General features: G+C 34.5%; 1 protein-coding gene across 13 annotated transcripts in view; it reads right to left on the bottom strand.

Moving 5' to 3' along the window:
- TAX1BP1 (Tax1 binding protein 1) overlaps positions 1 to 16,065 on the bottom strand; it is a 103,887-nt gene that overhangs the window by 76,608 nt on the left and 11,214 nt on the right. For all 13 annotated transcript variants that reach the window (XM_074379639.1, XM_074379641.1, XM_074379638.1 and 10 more), the window contains exons 3-5: positions 11,374 to 11,476; positions 3,803 to 3,990; positions 255 to 413 (exon numbers count right to left, since the gene is read on the bottom strand). In XM_074379639.1, the coding sequence (XP_074235740.1) occupies positions 255 to 413; positions 3,803 to 3,990; positions 11,374 to 11,476 (450 nt within the window). The remainder of the gene's footprint in view (positions 1 to 254; positions 414 to 3,802; positions 3,991 to 11,373; positions 11,477 to 16,065) is intronic.

Genomic DNA, 16,065 nt, shown 5'->3' with positions numbered 1-16,065 from the left:
GGAAATAGTTGTCAGGGTCTACCTCATCAAGCCTGGTACCAAAAGTCTAAAAGTATTTTAACCATCTTACAAACATAAAAGAAGCTGTGGCAGAAGGTTAATAGGAACTGACCTGTTCTTGTATAGAAGTCTATCTAAAAGGCTACTTTTTTCAATACGTGGTTTTCACTCACTTAATTGGTTTAGCTCTTTAAAAAGGTGGGTTTCAGGCAATAGACTAACAACTTCAATCAGTTACATAAGACACAACTAACCTTTTGTTCTGCTTGCAGCTGGTCACATCTTTCTTTCTCCTGGTTAAGTTCTCTTTCCATCCTACCAACTTGTTCTCGAAGTTGTGCTGTTTCTTTTTCCAGAACAGCAATTAACTTTAACAGTTCTTCTTTTTCTTTCATGGTTTTCTCAATTTTCAACTATAGAGCAAAAATATATAAAGCAAAAAACTCAAATAAATTAGCTTTTTGCTTAATCCTAAAAAAATGTTATTACAAATTTAGTTTTCCATTTCAAAAAAAAAAAAAAACAGTGAAGACATTCACAGAAAGAACTTTTATGTTCTACCTGCTTTATATCAATCAACCTTTTAGCCTTCAGTTAGCCTTCATCAATCATAATTAAACCTTCTTTTGGTTGCACAAGGAAGAAAATATTAAAAGAAAGTTATAAAATGAGAGAACTGTATTATGAAGATGCCTGCTAACCATTTTTCAGAAAAGAACTAAAAGTAAGGCATATTAATTTTCCTAAGTGTTAATTATGGGGCTTTCTTATCCATAGTAATGATACTCCAAAAGGAAAAGTTGTACCTCTTCTTGAATGCAGACCTATAGGAAATCTTTGAATCTATTTCAAACTTACTATATGTTATACAAGGCTTTCCTCTACAGAGTTACTATTAAATGTGTTGATTCTTTAAGACATCAAGAAATTTATAGTTTCTATATACTAAATGGTCTCTACTTGGCTTAATTAAAATACTCTTCAAAGTAAAAACACAAATTTTAGGACAAACATGCAGACTCTAACAATATTAACAATGTAAGTGATTCTTACAAGAACAGCTAAAATAGCTCAGAAAAATTTAAACTTCACTATTCTAAAAGATTGCTAAATTAATGGTCATAAGATAGTAGTAAAACAAAGTTAGTATTTCTCTTACAGCAAGAAGTCTTTGATTCTAACTAGGGAAGAATGAAGACTCAGAAGGAATACTTAACAAAGGTGGCATTATACATTTAACTGGTCAAATGTTTTTCCTCCATACAGTGCAAATTGGTTTTCCAGAGTCATGGGATTATGAAATCAAACTGCAAATTCTAAAACGGCTCTTATCAAAGTTGAATAGCTGCAAACTTTCTGAATGACCCTTCTACCTATTCCAACAAATCAAATCAAAAGGCCAGGAGTAAATAAGCTCAAAAAGGGTAAAGTTTATTTATTCAATCATTGAATTTCTTTTATATCTTATCTATTTTTTAAAATGATTTGAGGTAGACTGCAATAAATGGCATTAAATAAAGTCAACAGAAAATTAGAACCGGGCAAGTCTATTACCCATAAAAGTTAATATCATTATTAGTTTAGCATTAAATCTCTCTTGAAACTATCTGGCAGCTTAGAAATATATATCTTGACTTAGCGCAACACAGAGTTTATAAAAGAGCCATCTTTTCCAGTGATTTATTTAATTTACATATACTTTCTGAAGAGTTCACTAAAGCTTAAGTAGACATTTTTAGAAGAATTCAAATTTTATATGTCTCATTTCTGCCCTCAATTTTGGATTTTGAAACATGTTAAGCATATAAAATAGTTAAAATTTTATAATGAAATTTTATAATGATCACTCAAACATCCATCACCTAAATTCACTAATTATTAGTATCTTGCCATGTTTATCTCTCTTTATATACTTAAGCTTATGTATCTTTTTTTCTAAACCATTTAAAATGAAATTGCAGACACTTCACTCCTAAATTATTTCAGAGCAAGCATCACCTAATGAGGACAGTCAGCTTTAAACGACCACTATTGTTACAGCTAAGAATATTAAGAATAATTTTTTAATCATCCAATAGACCATAGTCAAATATCCCCCTCTTCTCCCAATTTTCTTTTATCGAGAATACAATCAAGGTCCACACAGTGCAAAATTATGTCACACTAATCACTTTCAATGTCAACAGGGCCCTGGATTATGTCTCACATTTGTACTGATTTTGTGCAGTTTTAGATAAAATAAAGACTTTAATGGATATGGGAATTTAAAATACTCATCAAAATATTGGTTAAAATATTTAATCTTAGAAATAATTATTTAAGTAAAAATTACCAAATATTTACTTAGAAACAGCAGTTTACATTTTCTTTATATAAAGTACCCTTTGCAGAGTAGGAAGGAGTGAAACAGAATGTGGTATGTCTCAATCTACTCGGAGAAAAAGTACAATATAGATGTGAATGTCAAAATGGTCATCATTTTTCTGTTGGAGGCCCTGAAATGAGGGTGGTCGAACAAGTATTCAAAAAGCTGCAATATAAATGCTGACTGAATTCTTAAGATCTGGGCTTGTTTCAGCATCTTTGACTGGCATTCAACTACAAGGCTAATCATCAGGCAGTTGCACCACAAAATGTTTTAGTCACCCTATAAAAGTTACATTTCTTTAAGATAAGAGAGGAATCTCTGGTAAGGGGAAAGAAAGATATAAAAGAATTCACAATAAAAAATGATTGGTTCCTCCTAACCTAGGTTGACTGTCTAATAAAAGTATTGTATCTGTAACCTCTTGTCTTTTTGCTCCAGTTCTTTGAGGTAAATAAAAGTAAAATCAAAGGCATTAAATATTTACATGTCAAAAAAATCCATCCAACTATTAAAAAAAAAAAAGCAACAGCTGCAAAAGAAGAAATATGAATGTATTAGCCAAAAATGTATACTGAACCAATTTGATAAGCTATTTTTCTTATTATTATAATAGAGGGCACTATATACAATTAATCACAGTATCTCAAATATAACAGTCTAGTTCTTCAGGTATAGGATAAAGATATTGAAAAATGTGGTCTTCAAATGAGAAAAGAATGTCACTCTATCTCCATCAATGACTACTAAAAATTAATAAATAAGGTATTATTAGACCATCTATATAGTAAATTTATATTGGAGCCATTATCATGACTCCACAATATTTGCAAAAATAGTAAATAGCTTTTTAAATTTTCTTTTTAAATTATGGTTAATCTAGGCTTATTCATTTGATCAGAAGTGCAACAACAGGATTCACTCTAAAAAATGTTCAATCTAAATTAGAGACTGGGAAGCTCCCCAGACTCACTACCACACTTGAGAAAGAGAATGTTCATGGTAGTGAAACAAAGTTCACATCCAATTATAGTTAGATTTACTGATTTACACCATTATCCCAAGCAGCTTCATCCCCAAATGTGTAACGCTCTACAATGAACCGAGTAAGCCACCACACAAGGTTAGGCAAGGGAACATAAGGAAAGCTTTAGACCTAAACCTAAACTCTATCAGTACTTACTGCACTATCTGCTATGCACAAAATAAGGACAGGCCCTGGGGACAGGCCCTGCCACAGTGGCATCAACAGCATAATTGTGACCAAAAGATGGTTTAAGTATTTCAAAAAAGACATTCTAAACGTATTATTTTAGTTAAAAAGTGTTTGATTGTTGTGGCAAGTCTCATATAACCTTAAAATTCTTAAAATGCCAACCAACATGATCTCTGTTCTTAAAATTATAAATGAATCACTATCTCACTGTGAACACCAACCTCAAGAAGGCCTGCTTTCGTGGTCACCACTAACATGTCAGAATTTCCTTCATCTTCCATAGTAAGCAGCTCTTCAACTGGAGAAGCAGCTCGAAACTGGAAAGGTGTACTTGCTCCACGAATCTCACCCTTATGGGTAACATAACAGAACTGATAGAATTCTCCATCATCGTTTGGAAGGTAATATCCTAAGAGGGAGTTAACAAACAAAATTAATAAACTATCTATTACAAAATTCGTATTATTTCAATTTAACAATACTTGCCATGTCTCATTCCACACACTGTTCTGGGCACGTATCTGGGATATGTCCTTCCTCCTTTCACAAATTATCAAAACTAGACTCTTCTGTCTTCAACATTAAAATCTTTCTTCTCTGAGATCTAAGCTTGTATTCCCAGAATATCCTTTCCCCTTTTATCTTCACTAGAGCAAAACTCACTCATCTGGGAGAGGCAGTATATACTTTACAATGGGAAAGAGGCTGGAGAAGGAGCAAGGGAAGAAGCAATACAAAAATCTACTGGGAGTGGAGGTGGGAATATGTATTTAAAGAAATCTCCCCTCCAATTTGACATTCATTTACATGTAAATAAGAGATACTAACTAAAGGAATATGCTGCACATGAAACTATTCAAAGCCAGAAAAGATGATGAGGTCCACTAGTGCAGTACAGTAAAAGTAAGCTTTAGGACCCAGTGCGGCAGCTCACGCCTGTAATCCCAGCACTTTGGGAGACCAAGGTGGGTAGATCACTTGAGCCCAAGAATAAGAGAGCAGCCTGGCCAACATGGTAAGATTCTATCACTACAAAAAAAATACAAAAATTTGCCAGATGTGGTGGCATGTGCCTATAGTTCAGCTACTAGGGAGGCTGAAGTGTGAGGACAGCTAGAGCCCAGGAGGTTGAGACTGCAATGAGCCATGATGGTGCCATTGCACTCAAGCCTGGGTAACAAAAATAAGACCTAAGCCACAGGCTCTTAATCTGTTTAAAAAAAAAAAAAATTAAAAAAAAAAAAAAAAAAAAAAGGCCCTCTGTCTCAGAGACCCAAAATATTAACAAATAGATAATGTACTTTTAGTATCCAGAATAATGTGATCAATATTTATCTCCTTCTTTCTTCAATCTGTTATCCTGTTTAAATTTTGCTGAATTATCATAACTTAAAATTAATCTTTGACTCCCCTCCAAAGCTCACACAGTACTTTTTAACATTAAAAAATAAATATTTCCTATAACTTCTCAGCCTTTTTGGCTAAGATCAAGTGTAAAGACTACATACCTCCACAGTAAGCCTAACATTACTAGTTACTATGTACATGCCTTACATCAGACCTCAAAACACCAAAGGCAGATAAAGATACTGCACATGCACATATACACACATTGAGGGCACATATATGTATATATATTTGTGTGCATACATATTAAAAAAAACTCTGAATTCCCCACAATGACTTGTAAAAAGGAACCATTCAATTGTGAAATGAATACACAAAGATGAATATATTTATCTTATTAAATCTACCCTAAAAGCTATAATCACTATGCCTGCCGTTCTTCCATGTCTTGAAATTTTAAGCCTCAATTACTATAACTACTTCGCCTGTTATCACTCTTAAAAAACAACTGGCTTTTCTCCTTAGAAATAGAGAGGAGAGGGCAGACAATATATGAGAAATTCTTGTGGTACTTCAGAGCAAAGTAGCTTTGCTTTCAGTCCACAAAAGGAATTAGGAGAGGGGTAGAGCATATAAAAAAATATATAAGCCCACTAGGAAAGCTCCAATGGCCAAAGCTGAAACAATTTAAGTAACAAAACAATTATGGTATTGGCCAGGCAAAGTGGCTCCTGCCTGTAATCCCAGCGCTTAGGGAGGCCGAGGTGGCCGGATTACCTGAGGTTGGGAGTTTAAGACCATTCTGACCAACATGGAGAAACCCCGTCTCTACTAAAAAATACACAATTAGCCAAGCATGGTGACGAATGCCTGTAATCTCAGCTACTCAGGAGGCTGAGGCAGGAGAATCACTTAAACCCAGGAGGCAGAGGTTGTGGTGAGCCAAGATCTTGCCACTGCACTCCAGCCTGAACAACAAGAGCAAAACTCCATCTCAAAAAAAAAAAAAAAAAAAAGGTATTAAGACTTTATTTCACAGAAGAAATTAATTATTCCATGGAGACAAGGACAATTCCATCTAACATAATGACCCACTAATAAATATACAAGTAATGAACATCATTAGATAAACATCGAAATAATCGTCGTAAGCAAGATACACGGAGGGATACTAAAATTAGTGGCTGAAAATATGTGAGGAAACAAGATATTTCCAGTCTCAAAGTAGCTCCCTCATAATATTCATTAATTACAAAGGAAAAAATAAACTTTATTTACAGTGAAGAAACCCAGATGACACAATCTTAAACGAGCAATCAAGATTATTATCACCAGTAACAAGATATATGGACATCATATATTATCTCATAAAATGTACTGAGAAAGGTACAGTATTATTTCTACGGCATTCTTCCCAAAAATGCATAACTTCAATCTAACCATGAGAAAACATCAAGCAAAACCAAGATGAGAGACAAGCTACCAAAACAAACAAAAACAACACAAAATGCTAACAGCACTCTACAAGAAAGTAAAGGTTATGAAAGGTAAGGAGAAACCAAGAAGACATCTTTACATCTAAAATTACTTCAAAATACAAAGTTTAAATAAACAAATATAGACATGTATCTGGCAATATATATTTTTAAAGTTTTAAAAAAATCCACTCTCCTAATAGCTACTAAAAACTAATTCATACCAACTTTCCAAATGGCTACTAGGCTTATTTAAAAGCTTAAACAGAAAACAAAAAATATACCATAACTAATTAGCTCTGGTATCAATTCATTAGAAACTCTACAAACTAGACATTCAAGGTCTGATTTTTTTAAAGAACAAAAACTACCTAAAATAAACTGCTAAAAAATATGGTTCAAAATCATTTGAGATAGATGTAATTATTCAGAGCTACAATTTAAAGCTGCCTAGAAAAACTGTTGTCAGACTGATAATGAAAATAAAATGGGACAAAGTAAAAACTGAATTTTTAAGTCAACTTTTACAGACTATGCTTTCAGTATTCAACAAGATTAAAACAAATAAAGAAGGGTTCCTTTAGGAAGAAAATCACATTTAGGTATTGTTAGATCTTTCGGGTTTTGCATTTCAGGATTCTTATGACTCATCCACAAAGTAAGCAAAGTGATTTGTATTATGCTTGAAAGCCCTTCTGTAACACTAATATTTGATGACTAAATGGTCCCTGACTTCCTTATATAGCAAACAAAAATGTTCTAGACAGGCAGAAGCTTTGGGATTTCAAAATTCAAAATAAAAATTGCTGAATTTTCAGAAACTTGTAAAAAGTATTGCATTTATGCTTAGTGCCCATGAATTTTTGGGCAGGATCTCGCTCTTTCACCCTGGCTGGAAAGCAGTGGTACAATCTCAGCTCATCGCAACCTCAGCCTCCTAGGCTCTTGTGATCTTCCTCCCCACCGCCCCAGCCTTCCGAGCAGCTGGGACTAGAGGTGCACACCACCATGCCTGGCTAATTTTGGGGGTATTTTTTGTAGAGATGAGGTTTTGCCAAGTTGCCCAGGCTGGTCACAGACTCCTGGGCTCTCGCAGTCCATCCTCCCTGGCCTCACAAAATGCTAACATTAAAAGTGTGAGCCATCACACCTGGCCCAAAAATGTTTAAGTATTAATAGAAATAAACTGGATGCTTTTCTCTTTTTTAATCACTTTTAAACTTTCTGCCAAGTCCCTAATAAACAAATGCAATAGTCACTATAACAAATTAAATAACTTTTTTTTTTTTTTAAACAGATGGGAGTCTCACGATGTAGACCACACTGGTCTCTAACTCTGGTCACAAGCCATCCATCTGCCTCAACCTCCCAAAGAGCTCACCAGACCTCACAGTTAACTTATTTTTTAAGAGGAAATCAATCACAATAAAAATGATTAAAAATAAACCAACTTGTAAGAAAGAAGTTTAAAATGTAACAAAACCAATCCCAATATACACCTAAATTTAATTATCTTAAAAAGGCTACTAAAAGAGAAACTACATATATAATTTGTATCATTTCCTAATCCAGAGAACATCTATGAGGACCTAAATCATCACCCATATTACACTACAAGGTTTATCCTCTGTCCTCTGCATATTGATTTCCCAGTACAGGAAAGTCACTTAGATAAAATCATATCAATTAGTGTTAACAATATTTGCTGAAAACTGTCTGCCATGCCAGTGGTTCCCTAACTTCTACATAACAGAACCACCTGTTGATCTTTTAAAAATTCTAAAACCCAGGCCTTACCACAGACCAATTAAATCACAACACCTCCAAGTGGGACATAAATTTCTGTACATCTTAAAGCACTCAGGTGATTCCAAAGTACAGTGAAGTTTGGAAATCATTATACCAAAGCTATATGCATAGGCTCCAAGTTATGCTGCCCTTAAAGCAGGCTGATAGTCTCTCTTTGCAACTATAACAAATATTGACTTAAACTCAAGGGAGGGATCACTGTAAAAATTTTTCTAAAATCAGTAATACTAGAAATGTTTATCCCAAATTCAAACTGTTTTTTTGGTTCCTTTCTGAAGTAAGCATTTGCATGCTAACAAAGTATTTTCATGAAATAAATATTTTAGTATAGTTTGATTTTTTAGAGGTTTTCTTTTTAGTTTGTTAAAAACAAATTTATTTATTTATTTATTTATTTATTTGAGACAGAGTCTTGCTCTCTCACCCAGGCTGGAGTGAAATGGAGCAGTCTAGGCTCACTGCAACCTCTGTCTTCGAGGTTCAAGTGATTCTCCTGCCTCAGCCTCCTGAGTTGCTGGGACTACAGGCACATACCACCACACCTGGCTCATTTTTGTTTTTTATCAGAGACAGAATTTCACCATGTGGGCCAGGCTGGCCTCAAACCCCTGACCTCATGATCTGCCTGCCTCAGCCTCCCAAAGTGCTGGGATTACAGGCATGAGCCACCAAGTCCGGCCTAATTTTTAACAAGCTAAAGATAGTAAGCTAGATCAGATAAGGGAGAAATGATTTGGGGTTTCATTTTAAAGATCTAGGGCCAGCCATGGTGGCTTATGCCTGTAATCTCAGCACTTTGGGAGGCCGAGGCAGGTGGATCACCTGAGGTCAAGAGCTTGAGACAAGCCTGGCCAACATGGTGAAACCCCATCTCTATTAAAAATACAAAAACTAGCCAAGCCTGTAGTTCCAGCTACTTAGGAGGCTGAGGCACAAGAATCACTTGAACCCAGCAGGCAGAGGTTGCAATGAGCTGAGATCACACTACTGTACTCCAGCCTGGTTGAAAGAGTATGGCTTCATCTCAAAAAAAAAAAGAGAAAGATTTACAAGATTTTTAAATTGCATTAAAATATGTGAAAATATATGAGACAATAAACTTTATTTTAAATCACTGGTCTCATAATCCCGAGCACATTTTTTTAAAGTGATGATTCATACAATGTAAACTTCTTTCTGCTAACATAAGAACATTCTTAATAGATTTCATTGCTTAAAGATATGAGGAACCCAGAGGAAAAAGTCTTAACTATTAATAGCTAGCCCCAGGGGAGAGCAATAAAGTCCTAGAATTTTTTTTAACATAAAGGCAAATAAAGTTCTCAGTAGTGAAGAGGTTTTAGGGGGTGTTCAACCTGGGGTCAAAGGATAAAGAAAATGCAGGTCATTCATCAACTTCAATGGAGAAAAGCATCATATTTTTATTTTTACTAACAACTAAAATTGTAGCAGGCACTTTATTATCATTATTTGTGATTTTTGTCACTATGAGGTATTACTTATATGTTAATACCATTACAACTGTTACAGGTGTCTCAATGTTATCTTACTTGGAAATTATGGCAGTGATTAAATCTGCCAATAAAATACATCCTGTTAACACACAGATTTTGAAGCACATGTATTAATATATCAAAAATGTGTTACTGTAATATTTTAATTATTTCAATATAATTTTTCTTTGCAATTTTATGTCTCATTTTATAGACGTTAAAATATTATTCTGAGGCAGAGTCCATAAATTTCACCAGACCAAAAGGAATCTATGACATATACAAGAGTAAGAATTTGCTTTAATATAACCCTAAAGTCAGTAAAATTATGATATAAAATTACTCTGCAGCAAATTATTTGACAGATCTCTGAATACGTGGGGGTTTTTTTTGCAAGTTTTTAAGTTGTGGTAAAAAACACATAAAATTTACTCTCTCAAGCATTTTAAAGTATATATTTCAATGTTATTAAGCACATTCATGTTGTTGTACAACCATCACCATCATTATCTCCAAAATTAAACAATAACTCCCCATTACTCTCTTGAGGGAACCTGAATGCCCTGGGGACTACCATTCTACTTTGTGTCTATCAGTTTCCCTACTCTAAGTACCTCATATAGTAGAATTACACAGAATTTTTCTTTTCATGATTGGCTTATTTATCATAACATCCTCAAGGTTCAACCATGTCACAGCATATGTCAGAACTGCCTGAAGAAGAGGATTTTTTAAATTTTGTATATAATATCAAGCTAAGACAAAAAATTTTTTTTCTTTTTGTGATGGAGTCTTGCTCTGTATCCCAAGCTGGAGTGCAGTGGCGTGATCTTGGCTTACTGCCATCTCCACCTCCCGTGTTCAAGCGATTCTCCTGCCTCAGCCACCCCAGTAGCTGGGATTACGGGCACCTGCCACCACACCCGGCTAATTTTTGTATTTTTAGTAGAGACAAGGTTTCACCATATTGGCCAGGCTGGTCTTGAACTCCTGACCTTGTGATCCATCTGCCTCAGCCTCCCAAAGTACTGGGATTACAGGTGTGAGCCACCATGCCTGGCCAAAAGTGAATTTTATATTACTTTGTATCCATTTTATAATAAAGGAACTTACACGTGACAGAATTCCTATAACTCTGTAAGTTCTGTTTATCATGTTTGTGGGTTTCATGTAGGCTATTTTCCTCACATCTTTTTTGTTACATTATTCTAATACCTGTTATTACTCTTTCATTGTTTTCTCACTTGAAAAAAAAAAATCACCAAAAATAAAGATCTAAAAAGAAACTCACTCTTCAGTAAAAGTTAAGACAACAACCAGTAACTTTTTTTTTTTTTTTTTTTAAGATGGGGTCTCACCATGATGGCCAGGCCGGTCTTGAACTCCTGACCTCAAGTGATCCACCCACCTCGGCCTCCCAAAGTGCTAGGATTACAGGCGTGAGCCACGGCGCCCGGCCAACAACCAGTAACTTTTAAATGTCTACATAAAATATCATGTCACCTACCATAGATAGATACATTCTTAGGGCTTTTGCTGAATAAAGATATGAATTAATTCAACTTTGGTACCCTGGACACACCTAAACAAATCATTACAACAGAGTACAACATCTTTAATGGCAAAAGGCAACGAGTTTCACTGAGTTCTGCAGTTTCCAGTCCTTACCCTGGAACGCTAGTACACAATTGACTGTTGATCCTTCCACATACTGTTCCGGCATAGGGGACCACAAAAACGTGTAATAATCGCGAGCAGTACTCCATCCAACCTAAAAGTAAATAACAAGAGTGGTGGGTTTATAAGCAAACAGTTTAATATTAGGCTCATACAGCATATTGGTTTTTATTGTATTTTATAGTTAAAAAATACATTTAATATTCTTACAAATCATGAGTATTTTAACAAGCATGTCAAATTATGATTTTTTAAACTATAGCCTAATACTATAATAATCTACATAAATTAAATACCAGAGTTTCTACTGTATTAAAATGCAATTTGCTATCCAATTTCTCAAGGATAATCTAACTATCCATATGATCAAATATGAAAACTTCTGTTTTGATTAAAATTTCACTAAATATAGTGAGTTTTTAAACATTTTTTTATTGACCACAGAGTATTATTTTCAAAGGTGGCAGTCATCCATATACTGAATATTTAATAGATCCAACAACTGAGGGCATTACAGACTAAAGAAAACTAATAGTTAAAATATTAGACATACATTACAAATTCACCTCTGAAGAATTTTCATTCAGATATCTCAAAATTCAAAAAACTTAATTTATACCTCCAATTTGAGTGTTTTATTTATTTTACTTAGATATCTGCCTCCCCTAAATCCAGTAAATTCACTCATCTCTCATCTTTGACAAGTCTTGCCTGCAGCAAGACTTTTTTGTAAAAAGACCTTTGGCACCAAGATGTTTATATATGCACAAATAGACCACCTAATGCTAATACTAACATATTTTCTACTCACAACATGAATATATACATATCTCAATCTGTATTTTCCAGATGGACTGTACCATGCTAAATACTGAAAACTGGAGATGTTTAAAACAGGTACTACATACCATCTGCTAGTAAAATTACAAAAAGGTACATATCAGTCACAAAGTTAGATCATACATGTTCTATGATTCTGATTGGCCTGAGATTATAGGCAACAGAATACTGAAGCTGGAAGAACCTTAGTCACCTTTAGACTCTAAAGCAATGATTGAAACTACAGGTTACAACCCAGTAGGAACTGGTAAAGAGAATTTAGTGGTTCATGACAGGAATTTATTTTGTAATTATATAGAAAAGAAAGTATTGGAGTACATTAACGGTAAGTGTTTCGCAACATTTGGTTTCTGGTGTATTTGTCTGCTGGGACAAATCTTACAATTTATTTTGTTTCTGTGTCAAGGTAATAAAAACATTTGACACTGTTTATCTCTTTATAGGTATAAAGCTTGAGGAATCAGTAAACAAGTCATTTACCTCACCTGTTTGAGCCTGCTTTTTCTTTCCCAGTTGTTGGAAGAATTAGATGATGAACCTAAAAGCAGCACTTGAAGTGCCTATCCAAGGCAAACGCTCCATGAATAGTAATTACAGGTGTAGTATTTTGCAATACTTAAGAGCATAGGGTGTGAGGTCAAAATGCCAGAAAAGATCACTTGCTAGCTGTATAGTTTTGGACAAGTTATTCATTTCTATCTTCCCCTCTGATAACAAAAAGAGTCTCAAAAGGTTCTGTCTGTATTAAATGAGATCATCCCTGAAGACTATTTAGCACAGTGCCTATCACATAAGTGCTTGTTAGCAGCCTGAGAACTGAGCTTACCAACAAGTTGAGGGCAAGATATAATCCTGAGTAAAAAGTCAGAAATACAGAACTACGTTTCAAACTGCTTTTAAGTAAAGAAAACTAAACAATAGTTCTTAAGTCACTCAGAGAGGGGGCATGTTGGGCATGCATAAAAAATAAATGTACAAGGATAGACAACCTGGAAAGAAACAGAGACAGGCTCCTTTGGGATGTGACTGTCATGTATATAAGCTCCCACATGAAACTATGTTAGAGTGAACAATACTGGAAGAAACACAAACGATGAGTATCAGGAAATTATGTAGGAATCTACTGCAATAATAATAAATCTAATTAGAAGAGTCAATACACCATAGTGTGTCCAAACCAAAGGTTGATTCTCTGTTTTATTTTCCTGGTCACCTGGCTATAACTTTCTTCTTAGTGCTACAGGACACATTGAAATGCAAGGAATCTTGTCTTTTAGTCCACCACTACAAAGTGTAAAGAAAATTATTACACTTAGAGTTGATAACAGCAATTTTCAAACACTGAAAAATGGCAGGAAGAACATGGCAACACTTCGAACAATGGAATAAAATAACCAGTTATCTAAAACTGCCAAAATATATTGCTTCTAGGAGCTATACCTGAAACTAGTTAACCAGTTAATTATAGTCACAGAAAGCATTAAAGGCTGTATGTACGTTAAGAAAGAAACTGCAGCAATGAATATGTCACATACTTTAGTTTGAAGAATTACAACAGCAATGGGCATCATTCTTCTGTTACTACTACAACAGCAAAATAAATCAGAAAATGGAATATAACAAGGGTGACAGAAGGGAGAAAGCCACAATTGTTCCTTTTAAATAGGATTAACATTTCAGAAAAACATGTTGGATAAGTTTTTAATCGTAAATTCTGAGAAAGAACATACTGAAGACCAGAATGAAATCAAAGTTATCTAGAAAAAAATAAAGATAATAATAAATCCTGCAGAAACACTGAGAAAAAGACAGAAACATTAGGGTGGCAAGCATACAAGAGAAACCACTTGGAAAGAAAAAAAACAGGGCAGGTGACTAATTTTGGAGATGAATAAAGGGAGACAAACACAAGCCTTGGAGTAGGAAAGACACTGAAAATAAATTAGCTGATTACATATAGATACACCAGTATTTCCAAGAAATATAATTAAGTAAGGAAAAGAAGCCCATAAAAAAGTATAAAATGAGCCTACAAATTTTTCTAATCTGGAAACATATAACAACAGATATCACTGGAGAAGGTAGGAGTACAATAGGTAGGAGCATTCATTTTTCTTCTTTTGGACACAAAGTAGTTTCTAAAAATCAAGTTACTAGAGGAGTTCCTTACTTCAGGGAAAAAATGACTATGAAAATGCCTAGATATAAACAGGGAGTATGCAACACTATTCAAGATAGAAGTATCATAAACAGCATAAATTCGTCGATGACATAAAGTGGTCTAGAATTTTATGATTAAGTGAAAAAAATCAAGGCATTAAAAAAGCCATGAGATATGCCAGCAACATTCAAAAGACATATATTAGAATACATTAGAAAAAAGACTGAAAGTCTCCTTCCATTAATAAAACAAGACTGGAAGGAAATACTTAAAACATGAACAGTGCTAACCATTGATATTAGATAGGGATATATTTTGGTAGCGGGACTGTAGGTCATTTTATTTTTTTCAAGCTTTCTATGACTATTTTTACAATCAGAGGACTTTTTTTAAAAACAGAAAATGAGTGGAATGAGACAGGACTAAAGGGGGGATCAAGGCAGGAAAACAGGAGGAGGAGAAAAAAAATTTTGAAAAGGAAAGGAAAAACAAGGAACAAAGAAACAAAAGCTTGAAACAAAATATTCAAGCATAAAATCATTGTTTAGATCCACTTTCCAATCAGGCAACTTAGTTTTTGATGTGTTTGGCAGCAGTATGCAGTGAAAACAGTACCTTACAGGGAGGTTGTGTTTGCTTAGTCCAGGACATGTCATTAATTAGCAATGTGACTTTGAACACATAATATAACCACTTTGCACTTTCAATTGCCTCAACTAGAACACTATCTCAGAGATGTGAGAATTCTAAGACTGTAAAGTTTAAAAAAAAAAAAAAAAAATTCATGGACCTTATAGTGCAACCACAGTAGTCACCCTTTATCCAAGGTTCCACTTTTTGTGGTTTTAGTTACCTTAGGTCAACCAAGACCCCCAAAATAAGTGAGTATAGTATAGTAAGATATTTTGGAAGAGGGAAACCACAGTCACATAACTTTTACTCTAGCTGTTTGGTTAAGTGAGAGATGTGATTATTCAAAATTGGCAACAAAGTTGCTAATGTGCAGGGCAGGTATCACTTACTATAACAATTCTATTATCATGATGGTTCTATTTTTAGTTATTGTTGTTAACTCTTATTGTGCCTGATTTATAAATTAAACTTTACCATAGGTATGACTGTATCAGAAAAGTATAGTGTAAACAGAGTTTGGTACTACCTGCAATTTCAGGTATCCACTGGGGGTCTTTAATTGTAAGAGATGGCGTCTTGCCATGTTGGCCAGGCTGGTCTTGAACTCCTGACCTCAAGTGATCCGCCAGCTTAAGCCTCCCAAAGTGCTGAGATTACAGGCATGAGCCACTGCACCTGGCCTGCATCAGGTGCAGTTCTAAATATTTTCCTGGAATTTTACTTCAGTTCTGTCAGTAAAGAAAATCCATGCTGAACTTAGCAGCAACTCTGTTGTTAATTTTGAATAATCAGATCTCTCACTTAACCAAAGAACCAGAGGATAATTACTGAATGCCAGTTTACCTAAGGTTCAAATCTCAGCTCCAACGTGTATTGGATAACTTTGAACAAGTCACTTTATGGTCTGGATCTCAGTTCCCTCATCTGTAAAACAGGGAGTGTAATACTCAGATGAGAGATGAATGTATAAAATAATGAATGTAAGTTATATGTTTATTTTTGTTATAATTAAAACTAATCAATCAATACTGCATGGGGAGTTAAAAAAA

Source organism: Saimiri boliviensis, chromosome 10, assembly GCF_048565385.1.
Source record: "Saimiri boliviensis isolate mSaiBol1 chromosome 10, mSaiBol1.pri, whole genome shotgun sequence".
NCBI classification, from domain to species: domain Eukaryota; kingdom Metazoa; phylum Chordata; class Mammalia; order Primates; family Cebidae; genus Saimiri; species Saimiri boliviensis.
This window is presented reverse-complemented; position numbering and strand designations above follow the sequence as displayed.